This window comes from Bos grunniens, chromosome 7 (assembly GCF_055505025.1).
Source record: "Bos grunniens cultivar Pamir isolate PY7600 chromosome 7, Bosgru_T2T1.0, whole genome shotgun sequence".
In the NCBI taxonomy this organism is placed as follows: domain Eukaryota; kingdom Metazoa; phylum Chordata; class Mammalia; order Artiodactyla; family Bovidae; genus Bos; species Bos grunniens.
In genome coordinates this window covers 31,487,484-31,513,229 of record NC_141171.1, presented here as the reverse complement: position 1 = coordinate 31,513,229, position 25,746 = coordinate 31,487,484, and the positions used below count along the sequence as shown (strand labels likewise).

The 25,746-nt window shown below is 41.9% G+C and overlaps 2 protein-coding genes across 24 annotated transcripts in view; both read left to right on the top strand.

Annotated features, from left to right (window-relative positions):
• SNCAIP (synuclein alpha interacting protein) overlaps nucleotides 1-25,746 on the top strand; it is a 164,648-nt gene that overhangs the window by 61,738 nt on the left and 77,164 nt on the right. For all 23 annotated transcript variants that reach the window (XR_015167061.1, XR_015167060.1, XM_086410697.1 and 20 more), the window contains one exon: nucleotides 21,809-21,911. Coding sequence is in view for 17 of the 23 variants with exons in the window: in XM_086410697.1 (XP_086266823.1) it covers nucleotides 21,855-21,911 (57 nt within the window). In the remaining 6 variants the exon portion in view is untranslated. The remainder of the gene's footprint in view (nucleotides 1-21,808; nucleotides 21,912-25,746) is intronic.
• LOC147368999 (uncharacterized) lies at nucleotides 5,534-9,592 on the top strand. The gene has a single exon (XM_086410704.1). It carries the CDS (start codon nucleotides 6,815-6,817, stop codon nucleotides 7,784-7,786), a length of 972 nt encoding a protein of 323 aa, XP_086266830.1. The 5' UTR covers nucleotides 5,534-6,814; the 3' UTR covers nucleotides 7,787-9,592.

Genomic DNA, 25,746 nt, shown 5'->3' with positions numbered 1-25,746 from the left:
TACATACTCAATTTAAAGGAGTAAATGCCCTTCCCTCAGCCTGCAAGATTTGTTTATCTTAGCGCTACTGTGAGAACTTAATGCCCAAATGAAGGCAGCGTGTTTTATTTCTTCTACTCCCACCCGACATTGCATAAAGTTAACAGCAGCCTCTAATCATGAGGAACCCAAAGTAAATACTCTGAGATTTCGAATCCAGATCTTTACCATTAGAATCGCACATGTGCATTTGAGGAAACCTAGATTGCCTTAAGCCACACGGAAAGCATTTACATCTGAGCCACTTTACATGTGATTGCAAGTTAAAGTAAATTCTAAATAACTTTAGCAGTTTGCGATTTGGAAAACAGCCTGGGCCATATAAATTCTCCTTTAGTTCTTTTTCTGTTAAATCTTATGCCAAAGTAAATCGAGGCTGTAGAGAACCTTTGAACTCCTCAGTTCTCAAATGACCTCAGTGAAGTTGGATTGGCAGAGCCAGTGTTTAGTTTCCAAAGGAAACAGTTTTGTTTTTTTTTTTCTTTCCTCCTTGAAATGTACACAGGACGGTTACCTTCCTTAAGGGAGGATGCAGTCCTTGGAGGAGGAGGATAATAGGTGGGCTTCCTGGGCCCCCCTGCTTTGGGCCCTATTCCTGCCTCTCAGAAAGGGGCTTTCTGCCGTCAGCAGCTCATCACCGCAGTTCCGGGGGAGCCTTGGGGTTGGCACCCAGGTTTCTTAAGACCTCTGCTTCACAAGTCAGTCAGCTTTGCTTTCCCCCTTCCCTTTCTCTTTCAAAAAGATCTGTTGAAAGCAAAAGGTCTGAGGTTCTGTGCCACCTCTTCCTGCTGGGTCTCCACGCTTCAGTTTCCTTTCCTGTGAACTGGAGATTAAAAATGGATCTGGCCACAGGGGGTCTTCCCTTCTCTTGAGTGTTTTATTCTTGTACTCATGACCACACAGTTTATCACATTGTATTATTCATGATTTATTAGTTATTAGTAAATAATTTATTTAAATTTATTTTAAACGATATATACGTGTGTGTGTATGTGTATATATAGTAGGTTTGCATGTGTGTGTGCAGGTTTGCATGTGTGTGTGCTAATTCCCTTCAGTCGTGTCCAATTCTTTGCGACCCCACAGACTGTAGCCCACCAGGTTCCTCTGTCCATGGGATTCTCCAGGCAATAATACTGGAGTGGGTTGCCATGCCTTTTTCCAGGGAATCTTCCCGACTGCAGAATCAAACCCACGTCTCTAATGTCTTCTGCACTGGCAGGCAAGCAGGTTCTTTATCGCTAGCACCACCTGGGAAGCCCCGTTCATGTAATATAAATAATATATATTAACATAGCCTTAAACTTCAGTGTGTGCTTACGACTAGACCGCACACCTCTTGAAGCCAGGGACAGCGGCCTCCATTTCTGTGCATCACCCTTGGAGTCCATTGCTGAGCTGGACACACAGTAGTTCTCGGTAGACAACCAAGTGAGGCAGTCTTACAGAGGTGCCTCCTTAGCCATACTGTGCCATGGTTAACAAAAGCATTATCCATCAGTCAAGACAACGTTCACAAAGATCAGTTTTACTCCCCTTATATTTTAATGTGTGCTGTTTTTAATAGACACCCATCAAGATATATAAATAACCTTGAAGGGAAAAAATGACATTTATATTTTACACTTTTGCTGTGCTGCCAAGGAACATATTACATGTTTGCTAATCCTTTCAAAAACAAATGTTTATGTAAGCCTTTAGAGAAGGGGGTTTAAAAAACATTTTTACCCTTAGACCTCAGCTCTGAGAGTATTTGCCATAAATTGTTACTATGTCAGCATATTTGAAAAATTGCATCACATAGACAATTTCTTAATTCCCTACTGCAAAATTAAATCTTAAGGTGGCTGTATGTTGTCTGCTATTTAGGGTGGTTTTTCAAGAATCTACAGACTCACTCCAGGTGGTCATTGTGCCTCTGCTTAAATATGGTCAGGAATGGGGGCCTCTCTTCTGCTGGTATCAACCCTTTTCTCTTTCATGTAAGGCATCTTGAACTGGTGTACAGAATGTTTAAAGATCTTTATGATATTCAAGAGTGTAAATGCCCTTAATGTATGTTATTATTATTGAAGGAGAAGGGAGGGACTGCTATCCAAAAAATCTACATGACTTGTGTATTATAAACCCAAGAAAACTCTTATCAAGAGGTGCATATTATGGGCTCTATAGGTTGGGTGTACCAATTGTAAATGATTAGGAAACTGTCAAGAACCATCAGCAGAAAACCCACAGTCTGACAGCACTGTGGAGAGGTGGTGGTTAAGAACCAGTGGTTTCAGAATCAGTCATACCTGACTTTGATTCCTGTAGCAGCTTTGACCAATTTGCTTTCCTCTCTGGTCTTTTACTGTCTCATTAGTGAAATAAGAATGATATTAAGGATTAAACGAGATCACATTTATAAAGCAGAACACCAAAACAGTGTTTGGCCAAATTTATATTAAATAAATGGTAACCAATATGAGCAATATTATTGTGTTATTACTGTATTATTGTTATTATTATAAATTCAGAGGTGCCTGCTTGACTGCAGTTGACACTGAGGTAATGGATGTTTCTTAGGGAAGAAAAATGTGGTGTGGGGACTGAGTTGGCTACCTGTCTTAACTGCCAACTGGGGAAAAGGAGTTTAATAGGAAGTGTCAGCCCCCAAGCTTACCTCCCTTGGGTGGAATTGTAAGGTCCAACTTTCCTTCTTGTTAACACTGCTATAAACCGCTTACACATACCCTTATTGAAAGGGTTCAGTTCAGTTCAGTCCCTCAGTTGTGTTTGACTCTTTGCAACCCCATGGACTGCAGCATGCCAGGCTTCCCTGTCCCTCACCAACTCCCGGAGCTTGCTCAAACTCAGGTCCATCGAATCGGTGATGCCATCCAACCATCTCATCCTCTGTCAAGCCGTTCTCCTCCTGCCTTCAATCTTTCCCAGCATCAAGGTCTTTTCTAATGAGTCAGTTCTTCGCATCGGGTGGCCAAAGTATTAGAGTTTCAGCTTCAGCATCAGTCCTTCCAATGAACACCCATGACTGATCTCCTTTAGGATGGATTCATTGGATCTCCTTGCAGTCCAAGGGACTCTCATGGGTCTTTTCCAACACCACAGTTCAAAAGCATCAATTCTTTGGTGCTCAGCTTTCTTTATGGTACAACTCTCACATCCATACATGACCACTGGAAAAACCATAGCTAATACTGATCTTATCATTATGTAGGTAAAATACCAGCTCATATCTTATCACTCTATTCTGTATTTTTTGGTCAGGCCAGTATTGTCCTAGTGAAACAATTCCTCCCCCACCAAAAGCCCTGAGTTGCAGCATTTGCTGATTTCCATGGTGTAAATCAGATTGATTATATTCTTTGCAGCCAAAGATGGAGAAGCTCTATACAGTCAGCAAAAACAAGACCAGGAGCTGACTGTGGCTCAGACCATGAACTCCTTATTGCCAAATTCAGACTTAAATTGAAGAAAGTAGAGAAAACCACTAGACCATTCAGGTATGACCTAAATCAAATCCCTTATGATTATACAGTGGAAGTGAGAAATAGATTTAAGGGACTAGATCTGATAGACAGAGTGCCTGATGAACTATGGAATGAGGTTCATGACATTGTACAGGAGACAGGGATCAAGACCATCCCCACAGAAAAGAAATGCAAAAAAGCAAAATGGCTGTCTGAGGAGGCCTTACAAAAAGCTATGAAAAGAAGAGAAGCAAAAAGCAAAGGAGAAAAGGAAAGATATAAACATCTGAATGCAGAGTTCCAAAGAATAGCAAGAAGAGATAAGAAAGCCTTCTTCAGTGATCAATGCAAAGAAATAGAGGAAAACAACAGAATGGGAAAGACTAGAGATCTCTTCAAGAAAATCAGAGATACCAAAGGAACATTTCATGCAAAGATGGGCTCGATAAAGGACAGAAATGGTATGGACCTAACAGAAGCAGAAGATATTAAGAAGAGATGGCAAGAATACACAGAACTGTACAAAAGAGATCTTCACAACCAAGATAATCATGATGGTGTGTCACTGACCTAGAGCCAGACATCCTGGAATGTGAAGTCAAGTGGGCCTTAGAAAGCATCACCTCGAACAAAGCTAGTGGAGGTGATGGAATTCCAGTTGAGCTATTCCAAATCCTGAAAGATGATGCTGTGAAAGTGCTGCACTCAATATGCCAGCAAATTTGGAAAACTCAGCAGTGGCCACAGGACTGGAAAAGGTCAGTTTTCATTCCAGTCCCAAAGAAAGACAATGCCAAAGAGTGCTCAAACTACCACACAATTGCACTCATCTCACACGCTAGTAAAGGAATGCTCAAAATTCTCCAAGCCAGGCTTCAGCAATACTCCTGATGTTCAAGCTGGTTTTAGAAAAGGCAGAGGAACCAGAGATCAAATTGCCAACATCCGCTGGATCATGGAAAAAGCAAGAGAGTTCCAGAAAAACATCTATTTCTGCTTTATTGACTATACCAAAGCCTTTGACTGTGTGGATCACAATAAACTGTGGAAAATTCTGAAAGAGATGGGAATACCAGACCACCTGACCGGCCTCTTGAGAAATTTGTATGCAGGTCAGGAAGCAACAGTTACAACTGGACATGGAACAACAGACTGGTTCCAAATAGGAAAAGGAGTACGTCAAGGCTGTATATTGTCACCCTGTTTATTTAACTTATATTCAGAGTACATCATGAGAAACGCTGGACTGGAAGAAACACAAGCTGGAATCAAGATTTCCGGGAGAAATATCAATAACCTCAGATATGCAGATGACACCACCCTTATGGCAGAAAGTGAAGAGGAACTAAAAAGCCTCTTGATCAAAGTGAAAGAGGAGAGTGAAAAAGTTGGCTTAAAGCTCAACATTCAGAAAATGAAAATCATGGCATCCGGTCCCATCACTTCATGGGAAATAGATGGGGAAACAGAGGAAACAGTGTCAGACTTTATTTTTCTGGGCTCCAAAATCACTACAGATGGTGACTGCAGCCATGAAATTAAAAGACGCTTACTCCTTGGAAGGAAAGTTACGACCAACCTAGATAGCATATTCAAAAGCAGAGACATTACTTTGCCAACAAAGGTTCGTCTATTCAAGGCTATGGTTTTATCCTGTGGTCATGTATGGATGTGAGTTGGACTGTGAAGAAGGCTGAGTGCCAAAGAATTGATGCTTTTGAACTGTGGTGTTGGAGAAGACTCTTGAGAATCCCTTGGATTTCAAGGAGATCCAACCAGTCCATTCTGAAGGAGATCAGCCCTGGGATTTCTTTGGAAGGAATGATGCTAAAGCTGAAACTCCAGTACTTTGGCCACCTCATGTGAAGAGTTGACTCATTGGAAAGGACTCTGATGCTGGGAGGGATTGGGGGCAAGAGGAGAAGGGGACGACAGAGGATGAGATGGCTGGATGGCATCACTGACTCGATGGACGTGAGTCTCAGTGAACTCCGGGAGTTGGTGATGGACAGGGAGGCCTGGCGTGCTGCAATTCATGGGGTCGCAAAGAGTCAGACACGACTGAGCAACTGATCTGATCTGATCGTGTAAATACTTTCGGGATACCCAGTTTCAAGCTTCCAAGCAACTGCTCCATAGTCGCTGATCACAGAGTTGGGAAGAGATGCGCACAGTTGCTCAAGTCAGTGTAAGCTGGCTCCAGAGCACCACTGGGTCAGAGGGAAGCATGTGATGTGACAGTACAAGATAGGATGATTGAAAATGAAATTTACAAGCATATAGAATAGAGGGAAAATAGTTTGTCCTGGGAATGACCAACAGAATTCATCCAGAAAGTGATTACTTGAGCAGCATGTTTCACTGCTGTTTTTCTGTCCTTGCTCTGTACTCTGTAGTCATACTGAGGGCAGAAATCTTTTCCTAGCTGCCTGTGCTCAATTGGCAGTGGGGTGCAGAGGTGGAGGGTTGAGTGGTGGGTCTCCCTAATGACTTCTGAACATCAGATTGTTTCTTTAACCAGTAGTTTAAAGATTTGGTCTTGGACATAGTGCCCACGTTTGTAAAAATGTCTCCCTCCCTTCCCTTCTCCCTTCTCTTCCCTTCTCCCTCTCTCCCTGTCTTCTTTATTCCCTTCCCTATGACCTCACAAGTATTTTCTATTATCTCTTTTGTAATCCTAACAACCCCCAAGAGATCATCAGAACAGGTAATACTACTCCTGTTCTGCAAAAATGGTAGAAACATTAGAAAACTGCTATACTTCATAAATTTCTATCATGTTATTAATGTCATTGGTAATACATAATTTTGTTATTTGGAAACCTTCATTGTTACTCAAACACCCCCACTTCTGTAATATTTTTTGAGTCGAGAGGGTCATTTCAACCTCTGGCCACCTTTCCTTTGTTGTCACACAGTTAATTTTCTTCTCTCCCTCATGGTTGTTGGAAATTGTATCACACTGTATCTAGGAAATTGCATTACAGTGCTATAAATACATTTCTGAGAACTTTTAATTAAGTGATGATACCTAGAACTTTCTCATTATAGTTAAATCCCGAGAGATGATAAAACAGAATCCTCTTGAGAAGCTGTTTTGTTTCCAGTGGCCCAGCACTGAACAAACATAATTCTGTTACAAACCATCTCTGAACTATTAGAGTGACACCAGTGGAGGAGTGTGTCAATGTAGTGGCTTCGAAAAACCCAGGTCTTCTTACTAAAGACTTCTTAAAAGCTTTCCAAGTGCCTTATGACTCAAACTGAAGAAGAAGCCATCTGAGCTCACTGACTCGCCATTTACCATGAAGTCCTCTGTGGATGTGCTTGAAATCATCACTTGCATCCTGCTAATCCTTGTGAGCTTTATCGGAAACCTGTGTTTATTTTATTCTACAAGGAAGTGTATGACTGGGCGTCTAGAGACATCCTTTCTTCTGATTTTCAGTCTTATATTTGTCCACCTCATTAAGAACCTGGTGGTGAATGTCATGAAAATTGTTTATTCTTCTGGTTGCATGTTGGATTCAGCTGGCTGCAAAGTTCTGCGCTTCACGGCAGCTCTGACGACATCCCTGGCCATCTGGTTCATGTTACACTTTGCATTGCTCTACCACCAGAAGCTGTACCAGACTGTCCACCCCTTGAGTGAGCCTCCAAACCCGGACCATCAGAAGCATTCCTTAAAGGTGGTTTCTGCACTTTGGATGACAGGCGTGGCAGTATACCTCCCAGTTTTACTCTATACTAGGAAATCAGAATACCTGAATGCAGGAAATGATACAGACCCCTTGTCAACAAACAGGATTCACAGGGATTGCCTAACTGACTTTGGAAACAAGCAAGTAGAGTTTTACTATGAGGAAGTGTTTTTGGTTCTGATTGATATTCTTCCTTTAGCCACCTTAGTCTTTGTCTGTTTCTGGATGTCTTTTCTGCTTTCAGAGAGAAAGAAGATGACATATGGTGACATCTGGATTGGAGACGATGATTCAGAAATTGAAATCCTTAGAGGGGCCAAGTTTAGTATTTTATTAATGTGGCTGATCACTCCACTTTGGATTTCTCATTTTATCTTAGTCTATTTCTTGAAAGGCTTGGCAGCCTGTGTCTTTTTTCCAGCTGTTCTCACAGCCCTCTCTTCAGGCTTCTCTGCACTCAGTCCTTTCCTGCTTATGCTGGTGAATTACAGAATGAAGTTGGTGTCCTTCTGTGATGCCAAAGAGAAAAAACGCACACCACCTCCTGCAAATGTTATTCTCTCTCCATATGCTTAATGGCAAAAAAATCTCTGCTTTAACTTTGGGGAGTCAGACCAAACTTCCACAACCCTCATCAACAGATAATTTCTGAAAGAAGGACTAAAGACTGACTTTTCCTCAAAAAAAAGACTTCTGAGGGAAACAGTGCAAGAAGAAGATATTTGAACCTGAAGTTATTATAAGTTGAAGAAAAATAGTCATCTCAACATTTGTGATTTCAGACAATACCACAGTTTTTAGTGTAGAACCCAACAATGATCATAGTCTGGAAGTGAACTCAACAGTGTATTAAGTATTTACTGTGTGTAAGATACTATGTTAAAAAGCAGCATATTGTAAAAACTGAGGATTACACTGCCTAGCTGAATTCCTTTAAAGGTACTTAACAGTAATCTTGTGTTTTCATCTTGTGTTTTTTCTTGACATACTATGACATATATTGGAAGTGCATTAGTATAGTATACAATGTTCATTTTTGCACTTTTAATCACGATACCTCACCTAAACTAGAAGCAGATTCTGTTCATTTGCCTTCCTCTAATTATCTTTAGTAAATTTGGCTAGAGAAAACCATTGGATGAAACAATCAGTGCTTGCTAAATCATATTCTTTCTGTATGTACAGATGTGTAAATATTTGGTTACTACAGACATTTAACCCACTCTTCCTTCTTAATCACCTTAACATGCAACTTTACTCCTCTTCAGAAAAAAAAGAGATATTTATTTTAAGAGACTTTATTTCCTCTTTTGGTTATTAAGTTGGTACATTTTAATTGGAAGAATTGACAAGTATCCATAATAATCTATTTTTCTGAACTTGGATTTAATAAAAATAAGCACATTATAATTTAAAATACATGACCAGGATTTTATTTTTTACAGTTAGCCAGTGTAATCATTTGGACTGCTTCAGATTCAATAAATAATAATTTTATATATCTTATGATGCATATATGTTGTATAAGCATTGAATTTTAAGTTAATTTTTACTTGATTCTTGCATTTCATTTTCCTTCTTTATGAATAGACTTAACTTTATGAATAAACATAACTGCATTATGGTTCTAGTGACTGGATGCCCCTAAGTTGGGGTTCTTGCTCTGAAAAGGTTCCTTCTGAAATTTTAAACCTGGATCTCATTAACAGGAGAAACGTAGAACATCTTTGTTGCTGTGAAGTGCTATGGAGAAAGGAATTTTTAAAGTAACCAAAGCCCAAATTTTGTAGGGTTCGGTAGGCCGATGTCTTGTCCCTTGCATAGCACTGAGAATTAAAATACACACACACACAGACTGAAGACCTTCTGAGGTTTCTGGGTGGTCTTCATGGGAAATGCTTAGTTGAGTCCACTGAGGAAGTTTAATCAGAAGGGCACTATGCATGGATCCTATATAATGAAGTTAACATCTGTGGAGATGGGGGATGTGGGGAAGAGGTCACCATCTTTTAATTAAGTGCAGATGTAGCTGGGGCTGGGACCAGCCATTGATCTTAGGTAGTAGCTCTCAAATGTGGTTCTGGGACCAACAGGATCGGTATCATCTGGGAACTTGTTAGACGTGTAAATTCTCAGGCCCCAGCCCAGAGCTACAGTTTGGGCAATTGGACCCAGCAACTTGTTTTTAATAAGCCTTCTGGTTGATTCTCATGCAGGCTGAACTTTGAGAACCACTGGCCTAGAGTTACTCAGAAGTTTAATCCTCACAATGAGAAGTGTGAGAAGGAAGCCAAGATGATGGACACCTGATGTAGTCTTTAGTGCTCCTGTACACATTGCTGTTATGTCTATTGCTCTCTAAAACGGAAATCAGGATTGTCATCTGTGTTGCATACATTCTCAATAACAATTGCCAAACAAATCCACTGTAAAAATCAAGCAATCTTTGCAGAATCAAGAGGAAAGCATGACCACTTCAGGTGTGCCAAAAATCTGGAACTTGGATTTGGAGAGTTTCCGGTGCATAACTGAGTAATGGATCTAGTTCCATAGTTTCTTTCCAGGAGTCAGTGTAAGACATGGCTGGCGGACACCCAGGCTGAACTTCCCAGTGCTGGAAATGTTTCCTTTTCCTCCTCAGACATTTTCTTTTGGTTTGGGCCTCATTAGGTCATAGTTTTGTCCTTGTGGAATTGATGTTTTCATGTACAACAGAGAGTAAATCATATTCTCACTGAATGAACCACATTCCAGTTCACTTTTAAAAATTATGTTCACTCTAACTCTCTGACTCTCTTTCGCTCTCCTCCTCTCCCTTAACCTCCACATTTCATCTACATTCCTGGTAGGATCAGGATGATAGATGAAATAGGGTAGAAGTTCAACAAAGGTTGTCATGGTGGCAACCTTGCAGAGGGCTCAGAGTTGGTCAGGACCATCCTGAGGTCTTGGTTTGGGCCTCACAGAATCTCTGACTTAGAAGGTCATCTGTCCCTTCTTTCAATGCAAGATTCTTATCTTTCTCCCTCAGAGAATCCCTCCAAACCTCTGAATGAATAGTTTCTTGCTAGGGTGGTTGTGATCTTATCAAGGAGCCCGTTCCATTCATGCCCTTTCCAAACACCATTAGTAAGAAGTATTTACTGAGACTGGAATCCCTGAAACTTCTTAAAGAAGTTTCTTACCCTTGAAGGCAAGTCCTCCACTTACCTGATGGCTTTCTAGGCTCTTAGAGAGAGAGGAGTGCTTTTCTCTTCTCCCCGTTAGACATTTCTTTAGCCATGCCATGTGAGGTAGAGCTTGCCAGCCACTGGCTGTCATGACTTCCTCACTCTGTCTTGGTATATTCCAGTTTGCCTGTGGCCTTCTTAAGTAGTGGCAGCCAGCACTGAACACAATATATATTCTCTTGTATTTACATATGTTTATATTTTTTCTACATTCTTTTATCTTCTCTTGTGTAGGTACTGTGAGCATGGATTCTTCTCTTCCTCTTCCAAAAAGAATTTTAAATATTAAATTCACTTTAAATCTGCCCCCCGCCACACACACACACACGCACACACACAAATACAAATTTAAAAGCACCATTGTGTTAGGGCTTAAAAATGAAGGTCCTTTCAGGCTCTAAAATTCTGCTATAAGTTAGTTCATTCTCAGTGTCGGATTTTAAAAATAATGAAACACCCCCAAATCATTTGTAAGAATTTTAAACTATAGGCTAGGGCTCAAAACTACAATAAGACCATATTTTAAATCAAATAGACTTCATTTTCTTTTTAAAAAACTACAAAGAAACACAGCCTATACAGTGGTGTTTTGCTTGCCTTTCCAATAAGACATAAGGAAAGATGGTCATAATCAAATTTTCTTTGAAGATGAACTGGAGGTATTAAACCAACTGGCTATGGAATATAATGCTTTATAGGCCAGTTCAGGGATACCTGTGGATAGGTATGTTAGGTACACAAAGGTCTATATACTTTCCTTTAAAGATGATCATGCCTACCATTCTCTTTAGACTCTACTGGAGAGAGGAAAGAGCCAGTTCTTGCATACCCAAAGCAGTACAGCTCAGGACTGAGGATGCCTGTGGAATTCTGGCCTACATGGTTCAGAGACACAGTCATGTTTTAGGACAGTCTAAGATGCAAATCACTGCCAGTGGTGACTGCAGCCATGAAATTAAAAGATGCTTACTCCTTGGAAGGAAAGTTATGACCAACCTAGACAGCATATTAAAAAGCAGAGACATTAGTTGCCAACAAAGGTCCATCTAGTCAAGGCTACGGTTTTTCCAGTAGTCATGTATGGATGTGAGAGTTGGACTATAAAGAAGGCTGAGCGCTGAAGAATTGATGCTTTTAAACTGTGGTGTTGGAGAAGACTCTTTGAGAGTCCCTTGGACTGCAAGGAGATCCAACCAGTCCATCGTAAAGGAAATCAGTCCTGAATATTCACTGGAAGGACTGATGTTGAAGCTGAAAGTCCAGTACTTTGGCCTCCTAATGCAAAGAACTGATTCATTTGAAAAGACCCTGATGCTGGGAAAGATTGAAGGCGGGAGGAGAAGGGGACGACAGAGGATAAGATGGTTGGATGGCATCACCGATTCAATGGACATGAGTTTGAGTAAACTCTGGCAGTTGGTGATGGACAGGGAGGCCTGGTATGCTGCAGTCCATGGGGTCTCAAAGAGTCAGACATGACTGAGCAACTGAACTGAACTGAACTGAAGATGCAAATCGGAAGAGCTGTGAGCTTGATCCCAGGAAATGGTTTGTCTGAGCTTGCTTGGTCCCTATCTATGTAGGAGTACATCACCTCGGCTGAAAGATTCCTGAGTTTTACCATCTTTAAAATTGGAAGGATATGATTGCAAATTGTGATATACACCCTCTCTATCCCTCATGGACTTGTAATAAAGTCAGATAAAATATATTGAAGATTAAGAAAAAAAAGATATTGAAGGTGTTTTGAAAAAGTAAAATGTCTGATGCAAGTGAAGTGTTATTGGGTTGGCCAAAAAGTTTGTTCCAGTTTTTCTGTACAGTCTTGCAGCTAACCCCATACTTTACCCCTGCAGTTTGGGTAAGCTGAAATAAGGGAGAAAAAGCGAACTTACCACCAGAAGCCCTGGCTGCATGTGAGGCAGCCACAGCACCTCTCTGAGCCTTGGTTTCCTCTGTTCCATGAAGGAGATTGTGAAGATATTTGTCTCCTATGACTTTGGTGAACTGTGAGTGAGAGAGTATATGTAAGAGCACCCAGACCTACTCCTGGTACAAAGTTTGGCTTCATAAATCCTTGTGGTTGTTCAAACTGGAAATGCAGCTCCCCTTTCCTGGAGCTGGAGCGGGCTCAATACATTACATTAAAACCTCCTGTTTGATAGCAAATACTTGCTTGTACTTTCTCCAGACATGCCAGAGAATTTGTTACTCCAGCACATGCTCTGTTTATACTCTGACTTTGGAAATATTCTCCTGCCCACTTATCGACCCACCCCAGCTATCACCCTTCAAGACCCATTTTTTGAAGCAAAAACAGCAGCAAGTGTTAAATCTGTGTTACTCACCTTTCTGGAAATCCTGCTTCAGGACTCTTCTCACCTCCAGCCTCCACCCGTACAGCAGCTCTACCCAGAATGCTTCCTCCTGGCCCACCGACTCACTCACCATTTGTGCCCTCACTTTCTTCAGCTGTCAGCTTAGACCTCAGCTCTACTGCACACACTTCCCTCATCTACAAGATCTCAGTTAGGTGACTCAGGCTCCTGAGTATTTTTTAAACACCAAAAACATTTTGTATTGGGGTGTAGCCAATTAACAATGTTGTGGTAGTTTCAGGTGAACAGTGAAGGGACTCAGCCATACGTATACATGTGTCCATTCTCTCCCAAAACCCCTTTCGCATCCAGGCCGGCACGTAACATTGAGCAGAGTTCCCTGTGCTATGCAGTAGGTCCTTGTTGGTTATCCATTTTAAATATAGCAGTGTGTACACGACCTTCACAAAGTCCTTATCGATCCCTTCCCCGCACCCTTCCGGTAACCGTGAGTTTGTTTTCTAAGTCTGTGAGTCTTTCTGTTTCGTTTAAGTATGTTCATTTGTATCATTTCTGTTTAGATTCCAGATATAAGGGGTGCCATGTGATATTTCTCCTTCTCTGTCTGACTTATTTCACTCAGTATGACTCTCTAGTTCTACCTATGTTGCTGCAAATGACCACAGTATATGGTAATGGCCCTTTTTTCTGCACTGTTCCCCCCCATACTGGCCTGGAGAGTAGTGTTGGTCTAACCTAACGTGTTCTCTTAGGAACATGCCGTAAATGAAGACAAGGATGAGATCTACACAGCTTGTGCTTCCCTCCCCTTTCTCCCCATGTGTACTTCTTGGCTCTCCTTCAGTTACCTCTTTCCAGTAGAAATTTCTTGCCTCTATCATCTTTCTGCTTCAATACTAGGCATTCAGTGACTGCCATGCCTCTGGCCACTGTTGAATCAAAGGGTGAGAGAAACTGAATCCAACATTTGGAATGAGTTGCCTCCTTGCCAGCCAATCTACTGAGCCAACTGGGGACGACATTTCATATATTCTACTTTTTTCCACCCAAGCCTTCCAGTATGCAGTTTGTGATTTTTTTTGAACTCTTGTTATATGAAGGAAAGAAAGTTCAATATCTATGCCTAGGCTTTTAAAGTGAAAATGTATCCCAGGACAAATTTGGCTGTGTGTGTCAGGGTGTAGGCAAGTGCGGTGTTTTCCCAAGTTATTGGTGAATTAAAGACTAAAGAAAGAAGCTGTAATGCAAATCAACCAAGGTTACCTCATCACCAAATGTACCCTGCTCATTTATTTTGACAAGCCCAACTTAACTTTTAATTACCAGGCCTCCTAGTACACTGGTAAAATGTAGCAATAGTGACTTTGGCATAAGAGGAGAAATCTGTGTAACATGAGCCTTCAGAATGAGTCCATGCTGACTCCTTGTAAAATGGAGTGAGGCAATTCATTTTAAGAAGAATTTCAGTAGAGCAGTTTATGTGATCTGTGACTATAGTCGCAAATCAGCGAGCCTTTTATGAGCCAAGCACACCAGAATGTGTACATTAAATTAGGGTAGTTCCTCAAAGAAATTTTGTCGGCCACTCTAAGCCATTCATTACCCAACAGATTTTGTAAGTCTTCATTTGGAACTATTTTCAGAGTCAGTTTTCAAGTCACTATAAAAAAAAAAAAATTGAAAATGTCACTCGAAAGTCCTAATACTGGAGAGGGTAGGCTATTTTTTAAATTGATGCCTACTTTTTATTATTCCGTTGGACTCTTAGTTACTTGGAGCTCTTTCCTAAATTGAGTCTTCCCTTGAAGGAAGCAGTCGGGCCGTCACTGAGGTCACCCATGAGAAGGTGACATGGCGTTGATAGACCTATTAGGGCCAGAGCCCCTGCTGTACATTTTAATAGGCACTGGAGGGACTTCTGTTCTTGGCAGTTTATCAAAACTCTGTGCAAGTAGGGAAAATCCTACAGATGTGCACAGTTGATGCTCATTACTGTGCTTCTTTAGTCTCTTCCCCTCTAACTGGCATCAGTTTGGAGTTTGGGTAAAGTTTCTCTGGTGCCTTGGACACATCAAGAGAAAGGGTGCATTATGTCACCAGTAGCTTCTACCTGGCACTTGGGTCCCAGCCACCCGGTCCTGTGTCCTCACATCCTAATATTGGTTTTCCTTCCCTCTCTGTAATTTTTCCCACCCAGAGCAGTAGACTTAAGCCATTGGAAAATGTTTCCTTTCCCTTTCTCTACTTTCCCACTCCTGCCCACTCTCCACCTTCACCTCTCCACCCTGCCCTAAAAAGAAAGCTGAAACACACGACATGCGTGCCTCAGTGCATAACAGATTAAAACTCGCCCATGTCAGTGAAGAGAGAAGCCCAACCGACCTTGAAATGGAAGGATTTCAACCAGTCCGCAGTATCTGAGAGTAGACAGGTCTTGTAAGAGATGTGCTTGAGGGGAAGGAAGTGGGCAAAAGAGGAGAGAAGGAACCTGGGATTGCAGCTTGTAGACTCAGGGCTGATGGGGTAAGGGTGCCGTGCAAATTTATAAATGACTGGGCTCTGAGATCCCAGAGGGGTCCAGGGCCAACTATGATGTATAGCAATAAAAATCTCATGTAAAGGCCTTTCAGCTGGACTGCCCTTTCTGGGGAAGCTGAAAAATATTTTCCACTGAGGTGTCTGTCGACCCACTCTCGTCAGCCTGGAGCCGCTTGGCCCTCTTGGGTCCAAGCTGCCAGGCTGGCCACGCAGAGGATGGTCTTGGTCTCTTTTCTGGACTTGCCCTTGGCATAACTTCTGCCCTTCCCCCCAGTCACAGTAGTGAAGTGGCATCGTGTAACTGCACAACGCCAGTGACCACAAGGCAAAGACGTCTTCTTCCTCTGGTTGTAAAATGAAGGAAATGTAATCCCCACCTCCTAACATTTTATTGTGTTGGTGAAGCTTTCCTTTCTTTAATACTAAGAGATGACATGGAGGCTGTGGAAAAGCACATATTGTAACATGCTGGTAGTTTATTTGTGAGAAATTGTGTTTTACTGCTGTTGTGGTATGAGAATTCAAAACAATCGTAGAGTACAGTTTCAACCTTAGAATACAAATGAAGGAAATATCGTTTGTTGGGAGGCACCAATAAGAAAAGCAGGGAGGATGGCACTTAAGGTTTAATCCTGGATTCCTCTGAAGGGTCAAAGGCTGAAATGCCGCCAAGGCCAGGCAGGATGTGTGGATGAGCAGAACTGATGGGGGTTGAGGGGGGAAGCTGAGGAACACATGTCCCCTAGACAGGGCAGCGGCAGCTCAGCTCCAGCCGATTATTTATTGTGGGGAACACAGACCTGTGCTGCCAGAGCTTCAGATATTTTTTAAGTGAAGCCAGAAATCTAGAGTTTTATGTGAAATCACCAAAGGTCTATAAGCTGGCAACAGAGTCTATTTTTTAGAAACACTGCTGGGGCCAAGCACATCACATCTGTGGGCCAGACTTGGCTCATGGGCCTTGGGTGTACCCTCTGTGGCTGTTCATCCCATCAGAGCCTGTGGGGCTGTCAGAACAAGGGGGCTCGCTGGCTTCCGCTGTGGCTGGTGGGATGGTGCCCAAAGAGCACAAGGAGGAAAGCACATCCCCAGCCCAGCTCAGTTTCCTTATTGTGTTGGATTAGTTGCAACGGCTGCTCTAAACCTGACTCTGTTCCCATCACATCCCTAATTCCTCAGAAGGGAGTGCTTGAGGGGCCTGTGTGCTCCATGGAAGGGCAGATGGGGAAGGAAGAGACGATGTAATGACCACTGGGGCAACTGTGGGCTCACCCTCAGCTGAAAGATGGACTTGATGCTGGGAATGTGACCCAGATTTGGTGAACCACAGGGATTTCTCTACCTTATAAATGAGGATGTATTAATTCCAGAGTGGCCCCTTGAAAGAAAGAAGCATTGACACTAGACAGAAGGAATTGTGTTGTAGATGGCATTAGGTGTGTTAAAGGAGATGGCTACATGTGTAGGTCCATTGGGAAGCAAAGAAGAATACTGTATGCCTTGGACCACTTAATCTGAGGTGGGACCATTCAACCTACTGAGATAAATATGGCCTTCATGTAATGGGCTGGAACTGTTGTAACACTTATGTTCTGGTCTGTTAGAATAAAGAATCTCACTGTCAACCTCCAAGGCCAAATATAAAGATTTTCCCATTGTCATGATTTATATTATCCACTAGATATGTTCCGTTAGAATGTTTATGCTCAAATGCAAATTCTTCTTCACAATGTCAATAACACCTCAAAGATTCAATGACTGTTAACTTTAGTTAAGATGTGATCATTTGCATTTTGCATTTAGTTTTGTGTATCCATGTTTTGAAAGATCCACTTGTTCCCCAGCTTTGACGCACGCTTTTCCACTTCATCTCATGTTTCCATGCCTCTGGTGATACTGTTTGTCTGTACCCCATCCTAACACCCAGAATCATCTTTGTGTTCACCAAAGCCTTGGGAATAGAGTCTATAAATCAACAGTTCATTGTGGAGTACAGATTTAGTGAAAAGAAATTGAATTGAAAGAAGATCTGTTAGTTGACAAGCTGGAATCCCAAGTCTGGATTGTCTCAGAATCCACCAGAATGGAAGGGAAAGTTATTTTGAGTAATTTGCAAGTATGAGTATGCATGTTTTTCTCTGAAAAGCTTTTTGAGGCTTAAAGGAAAAGTGATACATTTTTGTACCAAGCAATTTGCTTACAAACCAATTTTTAGATTTCTATAAATAATAAAATTGAATTTAGGCATCAAATACACATTGATTTTCTTTTTATTTTATACCTTCTGTGATTTCAAAAGAATTTTTAATATATATTCTAAATGGATAATTACATTTGTACATGGTAATAGCATCCTAATCCTTTCTTAGATCAACTCTGTGTCCACTATAAATTAAATATATATAAAAATGGTGTATTCATGTGGGAAGGGAAGAAAAGGAAAATTGAGTCCAGTGATGGATTTGAGGTATGGAACGAAGAGTGATTTTCTCTCTTTTGCTGCAACTATGCTATTTTTGTAGTTTTTTTTTTTAAACCTCAAAATGAGAAATCAGTGCCTTCAGAGTCAGAGTTTTCCTTTAAAAACTAGGTATGTTTACAATCTCAATCTTTTACTGATAAGTTCATTCTAATCAGCCTAGATTTATTTTCACTTTCCAATAATGTATTCCTTACTGTTTGGCAAGTTACCCCTTCATTAGAGATCTGAAAGAGGAGAAAATAAATTATTTAAGACTCTCAAGTCTGAGTGCATAAGACAGTTTTTGTAATAAGCAAAACAACTTCCAGGAAATGGAATCTTTTTCAGCATCTCAGAGTTTCCTCTGCAGAAGAGAACTGCCCAGCAAGGCACCGGCAGGAGATTTTTATTTCTATTCCTGACATCTGTGGGTGCCACTGCCACCGCTGATGGTGGTGATGATGAGTAATGGGGAAATGAACTGGGAGGTGCTGTGTCTTCCTTGACAGATTTAAAGAGCTGCCGCGGGCTACCCAGAGGCAAGTCCTGCCCGAGGACGCTCTGGCGTCTGTGTCAGGTCCGTCTGGCTCTGGCAGGCAGAGCTGTTAGAGGCAGGGGGTGATGCAGTAACTCTGTGGTTTAAATCTGTGTTTAGATCCTTTTTTTTTGAGGGGTGAACTGGAGGTTGCCCTACAAATTCTGAAATATTCATTACTGTTGGTTAGTTAGTGTCTGCCCTGAGTTCAGTTCAGTTCAGTTGCTCAGTCGTGTCCAGCTCTTTGCGGCCCCAAGAATCGCAGCACCCCAGGCCTCCCTGTCCATCACCAACTCCCGGAGATCACTGAGACTCAGATCCATCGAGTCAGTGATGCCATCCAGCCATCTCATCCTCTGTCATCCCCTTCTCCTCCTGCCCCCAATCCCTCCCAGCATCAGAGTCTTTTCCAATGAGTCAACTCTTCACATGAGGTGGCCAAAGTACTGGAGTTTCAGCTTCAGCGTCATTCCTTCCAAAGAAATCCCAGGGCTGATCTCCTTCAGAATGGACTGGTTGGATCTCCTTGCAGTCCAAGGGACTCTCAAGAGTCTTCTCCAACACCACAGTTCAAAAGCACCAATTCTTCGGCGCTCAACATTCTTCACAGTCCAACTCTCACATCCGTACATGACCACAGGAAAAACCATAGCCTTGACTAGATGGACCTTTGTTGGCAAAGTAATGTCTCTGCTTTTGAATATGCTATCTAGGTTGGTCATAACTTTCCTTCCAAGGAGTAAGCATCTTTTAATCTCATGGCTGCAGTCACCATCTGCAGTGATTTTGGAGCCCCCAAAAATAAAGTCTGACACTGTTTCCCCACCCATTTCCCATGAAGTGATGGGACCAGATGCCATGATCTTCGTTTTCTGAATGTTGAGCTTTAAGCCAACTTTTTCACTCTCCTCTTTCACTGTGATCAAGAGGCTTTTTAGTTCCTCTTCACTTTCTGCCATAAGGGTGGTGTCATTTGCGTATCTGAGGTTATTGATACTTCTCCCGGCAATCTTGATTCCAGCTTGTGTTTCTCATGATGTACTCTGCATAGAAGTTAAATAAACAGGGTGACAATATACAGCCTTGACGTACTCCCTTTCCTATTTGGAACCAGTCTGTTGTTCCATGTCCAGTTCTAACTGTTGCTTCCTGACCTGCATACAGATTTCTCAAGAGGTAGGTCAGGTGGTCTGGTATTTCCCATCTCTTTCAGAATTTTCCACAGTTTATTGTGATCCACACAGTCAAAGGCTTTGGCATAGTCAATAAAGCAGAAATAGATGCTTTTCTGGAACTCTCTTGCTTTTTCCATGATCCAGCGGATGTTGGCAATTTGATCTCTGGTTCCTCTGCCATTTCTAAAACCAGCTTGAACATCTGGAAGTTCACGGGTCATGTATTGCTCAAGCCTGGCTTGGAGAATTTTGAGCATTACTTTACTAGCGTGTGAGATGAGTGCAATTCTGCAGTTTCAGCATTCTTTGACATTGCCTTTCTTTGGGATTGGAATGAAAACTGACCTTTTCCAGTCCTGTGGCCACTGCTGAGTTTCCCAAATTTGCTGGCATATTGAGTGCGGCACTTTCACAGCATCATCTTTCAGGATTTGGAATAGCTCAACTGGAATTCCATCACCTCCACTAGCTTTGTTTGTAGTGATGCTTTCTAAGGCCCACTTGACTTCACATTCCAGGATGTCTGGCTCTAGGTCAGTGACACACCATCATGATTATCTTGGTCGTGAAGATCTTTTTTGTACAGTTCTTCTGTGTATTCTTGCCATCTCTTCTTAATATCTTCTGCTTCTGTTAGGTCCATACCATTTCTGTCCTTTATCGAGCCCATCTTTGCATGAAATGTTCCCTTGGTATCTCTAATTTTCTTGAAGAGATCTCTAGTCTTTCCCATTCTGTTGTTTTCCTCTATTTCTTTGCATTGATAGCTGAAGAAGGCTTTCTTATCTCTTCTTGCTATTCTTTGGAACTCTGCATTCAGATGCTTATATCTTTCCTTTTCTCCTTTGCTTTTCGCTTCTCTTCTTTTCAAAGCTATTTGTAAGGCCTCCCCAGACAGCCATTTTGCTTTTTTGCATTTCTTTTCCATGGGGAAAGAAGATCAAGACATGGTCTTGATCCCTGTCTCCTGTACAATGTCACGAACCTCAGTCCATAGTTCATCAGGCACTCTATCTATTAGATCTAGTCCCTTAAATCTATTTGTCACTTCCACTGTATAATCATAAGGGATTTGATTTAGGTCATACCTAAATGGTCTAGTGGTTTTCCCTACTTTCTTCAATTTAAGTCTGAATTTGGTAATAAGTAGTTCATGATCTGAGCCACAGTCAGCTCCTGGTCTTGCTTTTGTTGACTGTATAGAGCTTCTCCATCTTTGGCTGCAAAGAATATAATCAATCTGATTTCGGTGTTGACCATCTGGTGATGTCCATGTGTAGAGTCTTCTCTTGTGTTGTTGGAAGAGGGTGTTTGCTATGACCAGTGCATTTTCTTGGCAAAACTCTATTAGTCTTTGCCCTGCTTCATTCCGTATTCCAAGGCCAAATTTGCCTGTTACTCCAGGTGTTTCTTGACTTCCTACTTCTGCATTCCAGTCCCCTATAATGAAAAGGACATCTTTTTTGGGTGTTAGTTCTAAAAGGTCTTGTAGGTCTTCATAGAACCGTTCAACTTCAGCTCCTTCAGCATTACTGGTTGGGGCATAGACTTGGATTACTGTGATATTGAATGGTTTGCCTTGGAAACGAACAGAGATCATTCTGTCGTTTTTGAGATTGCATCCAAGTACTGCATTTCGGACTCTTTTGTTGACCATGATGGCTACTCCATTTCTTCTGAGGGGTTCCTACCTGCAGTAGTAGATAGAATGGTCATCTGAGTTAAATTCACCCATTCCAGTCTATTTTAGTTCGCTGATTCCTAGAATGTCGACATTCACTCTTGCCATCTCTTGCTTGACCACTTCCAATTTGCCTTGATTCATGGACCTGACATTCCAGTATCTCTGCCTTGTCCTCGTGTTATTACCATGGAGAGGCTGAATTCATTACTCCATGCCCAGGATCCAAGGATACGCCCACATAAACATTTGAATAGGGTTGTCCTCAGATTTTGAGCTTTGCTCCCCATCCTCAAAGTCCATACATTCCCCCATGGTGTAGTATTGGAAGTGGGCTGGATCTGCCTTAATCACAGGGGAAGAGTCTGACCTGAGTTACTATTCTGGCAAAGGCAAACAGGCACAAATGAAATACAGTGAAGGACCCATGGCTACCTGCTAGGGACCCTCCTGGGGAGCCTGGAGGAGCTGTGCTTATAGAGAGCCAGGCTGGGGACATTGGAAGCAAGCGGGAAAGTGTGCTCAAAGGCAGCCCTCGTACCAGTTAACTTTTCTCATTTTGTTTGTCTAAATAAAATGATTTCTGGTTATAAAGCAGCTAACCTTTTTGCTTTTCTCTTGTGCTTCGTTATTGTCCAGGACTTTATAAGTAGCTGACGTTACTCAAAATGTGCAAAGAAGAATAATGGAAGCCCCTGAATACCTTGATTTGGATGAAATTGACTTCAGTGATGACATCTCTGTAAGTATTGCTCCTTGCAGGCAGTGCTTTCAAGAAATTCTGCCTTAATCTATATGGGTTCCTTTCTCTGTTGTAGTCTGTACATTCTAAGCTCTTCCTACCACATTTAGAAATTGACAACAGAAATCCTGCTGTGGCAGACAAAGTGTGGTTTGGGGGCCTTCCTGACCAGGAAGTAAATGAATCCCATTTCGTTTTGTGTGAGCTTGGATGAGAAAGCATGTAACCTCGCTGGACTTCCCCTTCCTAATCTGTTTCTTTCTTGTCACAATTATTCATTAGGTAAATGTAATTAACCCGATTGGTGTAGATGCCCATAATGTACATAATTAGTCCCTTTCGTATACCTGGCTGTGCCACAGCCTGCATGGACTAACATTCACAAGGACACAGACTGAAGGATGGCCAAGTTATTAGTCTTTGAACAATATCTTTCAGTCACTGGAGCTTTCAAAACATGGGTTGGACACTTGTTGGGAATATCGAGGAAGAGTCATGTATTGCTAAGGACAGGACAGGCTGACCTCTGAGGCCCTGATTCATCCTGTACTCCTGTGGACTGATGAACTTCTTAGTGTCCTCTGCACTCACGAACTCCCTGCTGCTTCCAGTCTGACTCTTGGCTGCTGTGAGTGGATGGTCTGCCTGCTTGCTCAGAGCTTCCTGTGACTCACCCTGGGCCACATGGTCTATTCTGCCAGTGGCCGGACAGCAATGTTAGACTCTCACACCCTCACCCGGTTGGGCTGACTCTCAGAGTATGTGACGAGAAGGTGGCTTTTCTGAACAAGTTAAGTGCCTTTTCGTCTCAGGGCCAACACGGACCTACTTTCTGACCTTACTTTCCATTGATGTCTTGGTTTTTGGTCACCAGTGGCAACTGTCTCAAAAACATAGGCTTTCACATGCCTCTGGCAGCAGCGTTATTCTTCTACTTTACTCCTTCCCTTAAGTGAAATATGCATACTCTATGTAAGAATTGGATTCCTGGGGTGCGTTTGATGAATCACCCATTTTATTCAGCCGTGGGTGAATCTGCCTACCTTTTCCTATATGTGAATTCAGCCTTTCCCTCTTTGAGCTTTCGGAAAATTATTAGTCCTCATTAAGATGGATGTGAAGTGAGTGGTATCCCTCTCCCTTTTTAAATCACTATGCATACATGCTCAATCACTTAGTTGTGCCCAACTCTTTGCAACCCCATCGACTATGGCCTACCAGGCTTCTCTGACCATGGGATTTCCCAGGCAAGAATACTGGAGTGGGCTGCTATTTCCTCCTCCAGGGGATCTTCCTGCCTCAGGGATGGAACCCACGTCTCCTGTGGAGTCTTTACCACTGAGCCACCTGGGAAGCCCCATAATTAATGTGGATCACAGCCTGGTTCTTTTAAAACCACTCCCCTCCAGGTATCTTGAGTTGAGTGGAGAAAAGCAAGGAAAGTGAACGATGATGTGGGTGGTGGGAGTAACGTAGAAAGTGTTTCAGAAAGGGACACATGTTACGATTCTCAGTTCAGGGTGGCGCGTAGGCTTTGAAGGCACCAGCGTGGGCTGCAGCCTCGTCCTGACCTTTGCTGGCTGTAGCACTGTAACTTTGCCTTGCTGAGATACCCACCTCATTTTTAAGATTGTTTCGAGGATTCAGTGAAATAGTAATATACGGAAAGCACTTATCTTGGCACACAGTAAGTTGCTCTTAAAAATGGTAGCTTTTGTTATTATTTCAATGAATGCTGCAATAATATTTATATGACCAATGGTGAAGAAACAACTCCAGGGAAAAGACCAGGCATCATGTCAAGACTTTTAAAAAAAATACAATAGAGCAGTTGTGTTTATAGAAGAGTCATCTGGCAGCAGCCCATAATTTTGATGAATTAGGAATCTCCACTTGAAAGATAATAAAATATGTTAAGCAATAACTGAAGCTGTTTAGCAAATTAGGATTCAGAATTATGCAATAGTTGAGCTTCTATAGCCTGACCACTCTGAAACATAAGTAAAGATCTCCATCTGTGACTGTGTAACTGCACTCAAACTCACCCCCTTTAGATATATTCCTATTGTTTGGATCTTTAACCTGCATTTAAACTGAAACCAGAAGGGAAAAAATGAAATTGCATAGACTTGATAAACTAATGATAATGGTTAACATTGAGCACTTCCCAGGGGATATGCATTATCTTGTTTAATACTCACAATAATTCTCTGAAGAAGGGAAAATTATTATTTTTTTTTATAGATGAGGAAACTGAGGTGTGAGTTGTTTAACTTGCCCAATGTCATCCACTGAATTAGGAGCACTGTCTTTGGAATATCTGCCTTTAGCCCCAGTACTTGGGGCAACTTTACCCTTCCCCCAGCGGACGTTTAACAATACCTGGAGATGTTTTTGATTGTCATAACAGGAGGTATAACCAGCATTTGGTGGGCAGAGACTAGGGATGGATTTAAACATCCTGCAATGCCTAGGAAAATACCCTACCGGAAAGAGTTATCTAGCCTAAGATGCTGGCAGTGCTGAGGATGAACAGTCCTGGTCTATTTCAGTCCACTTAAAACTAAAGAAACTCTAACTGGCATCCTCTGAGATGGTAGATTATTTTATAGTTGTTCCATCTCATCCAGGTTTAAGACCTTAAACATGTCAGAATGTATTAGCCTATATAATGTCTTCATGGGAAAAGAAATGGACATAGCCTCTAAAATATTGAAATGATTGTTCTCAGTCTATTTAGGTAACCTAGGGGCAATAAATTTACATCTGCTTTAAGGGCTAAGTGGATATAATTCAAATGCTAACATTAGGGGAAAAAATCCCCACAAAGATGTGTTCAACTTGCTAATTCACTGGTATAACAAAAAAATGTGTGTGCATGCATACTCTCTCAGTCATGTCCAACTCTGCGACCCCATAGGCTGTAGCCCACCAGACCCCTCTGTCCATGGAATTTTCCAAGCAAGAATAATGGAGTGGGTTGCCATTTCCTCTTCCAGAGAATCTTCACAACCCAGGGATCAAACCTACATCTCTTGTGCCTCTTGCATTGACAGGCGAATTCTTTATCATTGCACCGGGAAGCCCAACAAGAAATGTTGTCTCCCATAAACCTGCCTGTGTTGTTGAAATTCTGTAAACAACCTTTTCTGACAGCCTTTATGCTTCTTTCCTGGTTTAGTGGCAGGAAGGGGGAAGGGAAATGCATAATACATTTGAAAAAGATGTTTACAGAAGAGATGCCCAAGTTTAAAACTCCTCTTCTTACTCTCCAACCGTAGCCCTTTTACGTATTATAGGGTTTCTCTTTCATGATTTTCCCCCCTGGTCATGAGCCTAGTTCTTGTTTTAATTAAAACACAAGCTGTATATTGGTACAGAAAAGCAAAGCTTTTTTGCCTTTGCCTAATGAGACAAAACACAGAAGGCAATCAAATTATTTTGAAGTTTCCCAGACTCAAAAATAATGCTCATCTTTTGCAAAATGCAGAGTTTAAACTATACATTCTTGTAACTCTGCCATCTGAAAGGGCAGAACATTGTGCAGTGACTGAGGGTCTATGAGGGCGAGATGACGACACACACAGACACAGGGGTTCAAAGCTGGACTTTTCTGTTGCTGCAGATGGTTTACAGAGTTCCTTCTGTATTCCTATGGAAGCCAGCTCTCTCTGTCTTACAAAGGGAAAATGCCCTGGAATATTATTTTACTATAGAGTTCTTAGTAGCCGTGATGTATATTTTATGAAGAGAGGCCAATTTGCTGTCCTCAAAAATAAGATTATACACAGGACTGAACAAAGTAGAGGCCAAACCATGGATCCACTGCAGTGCT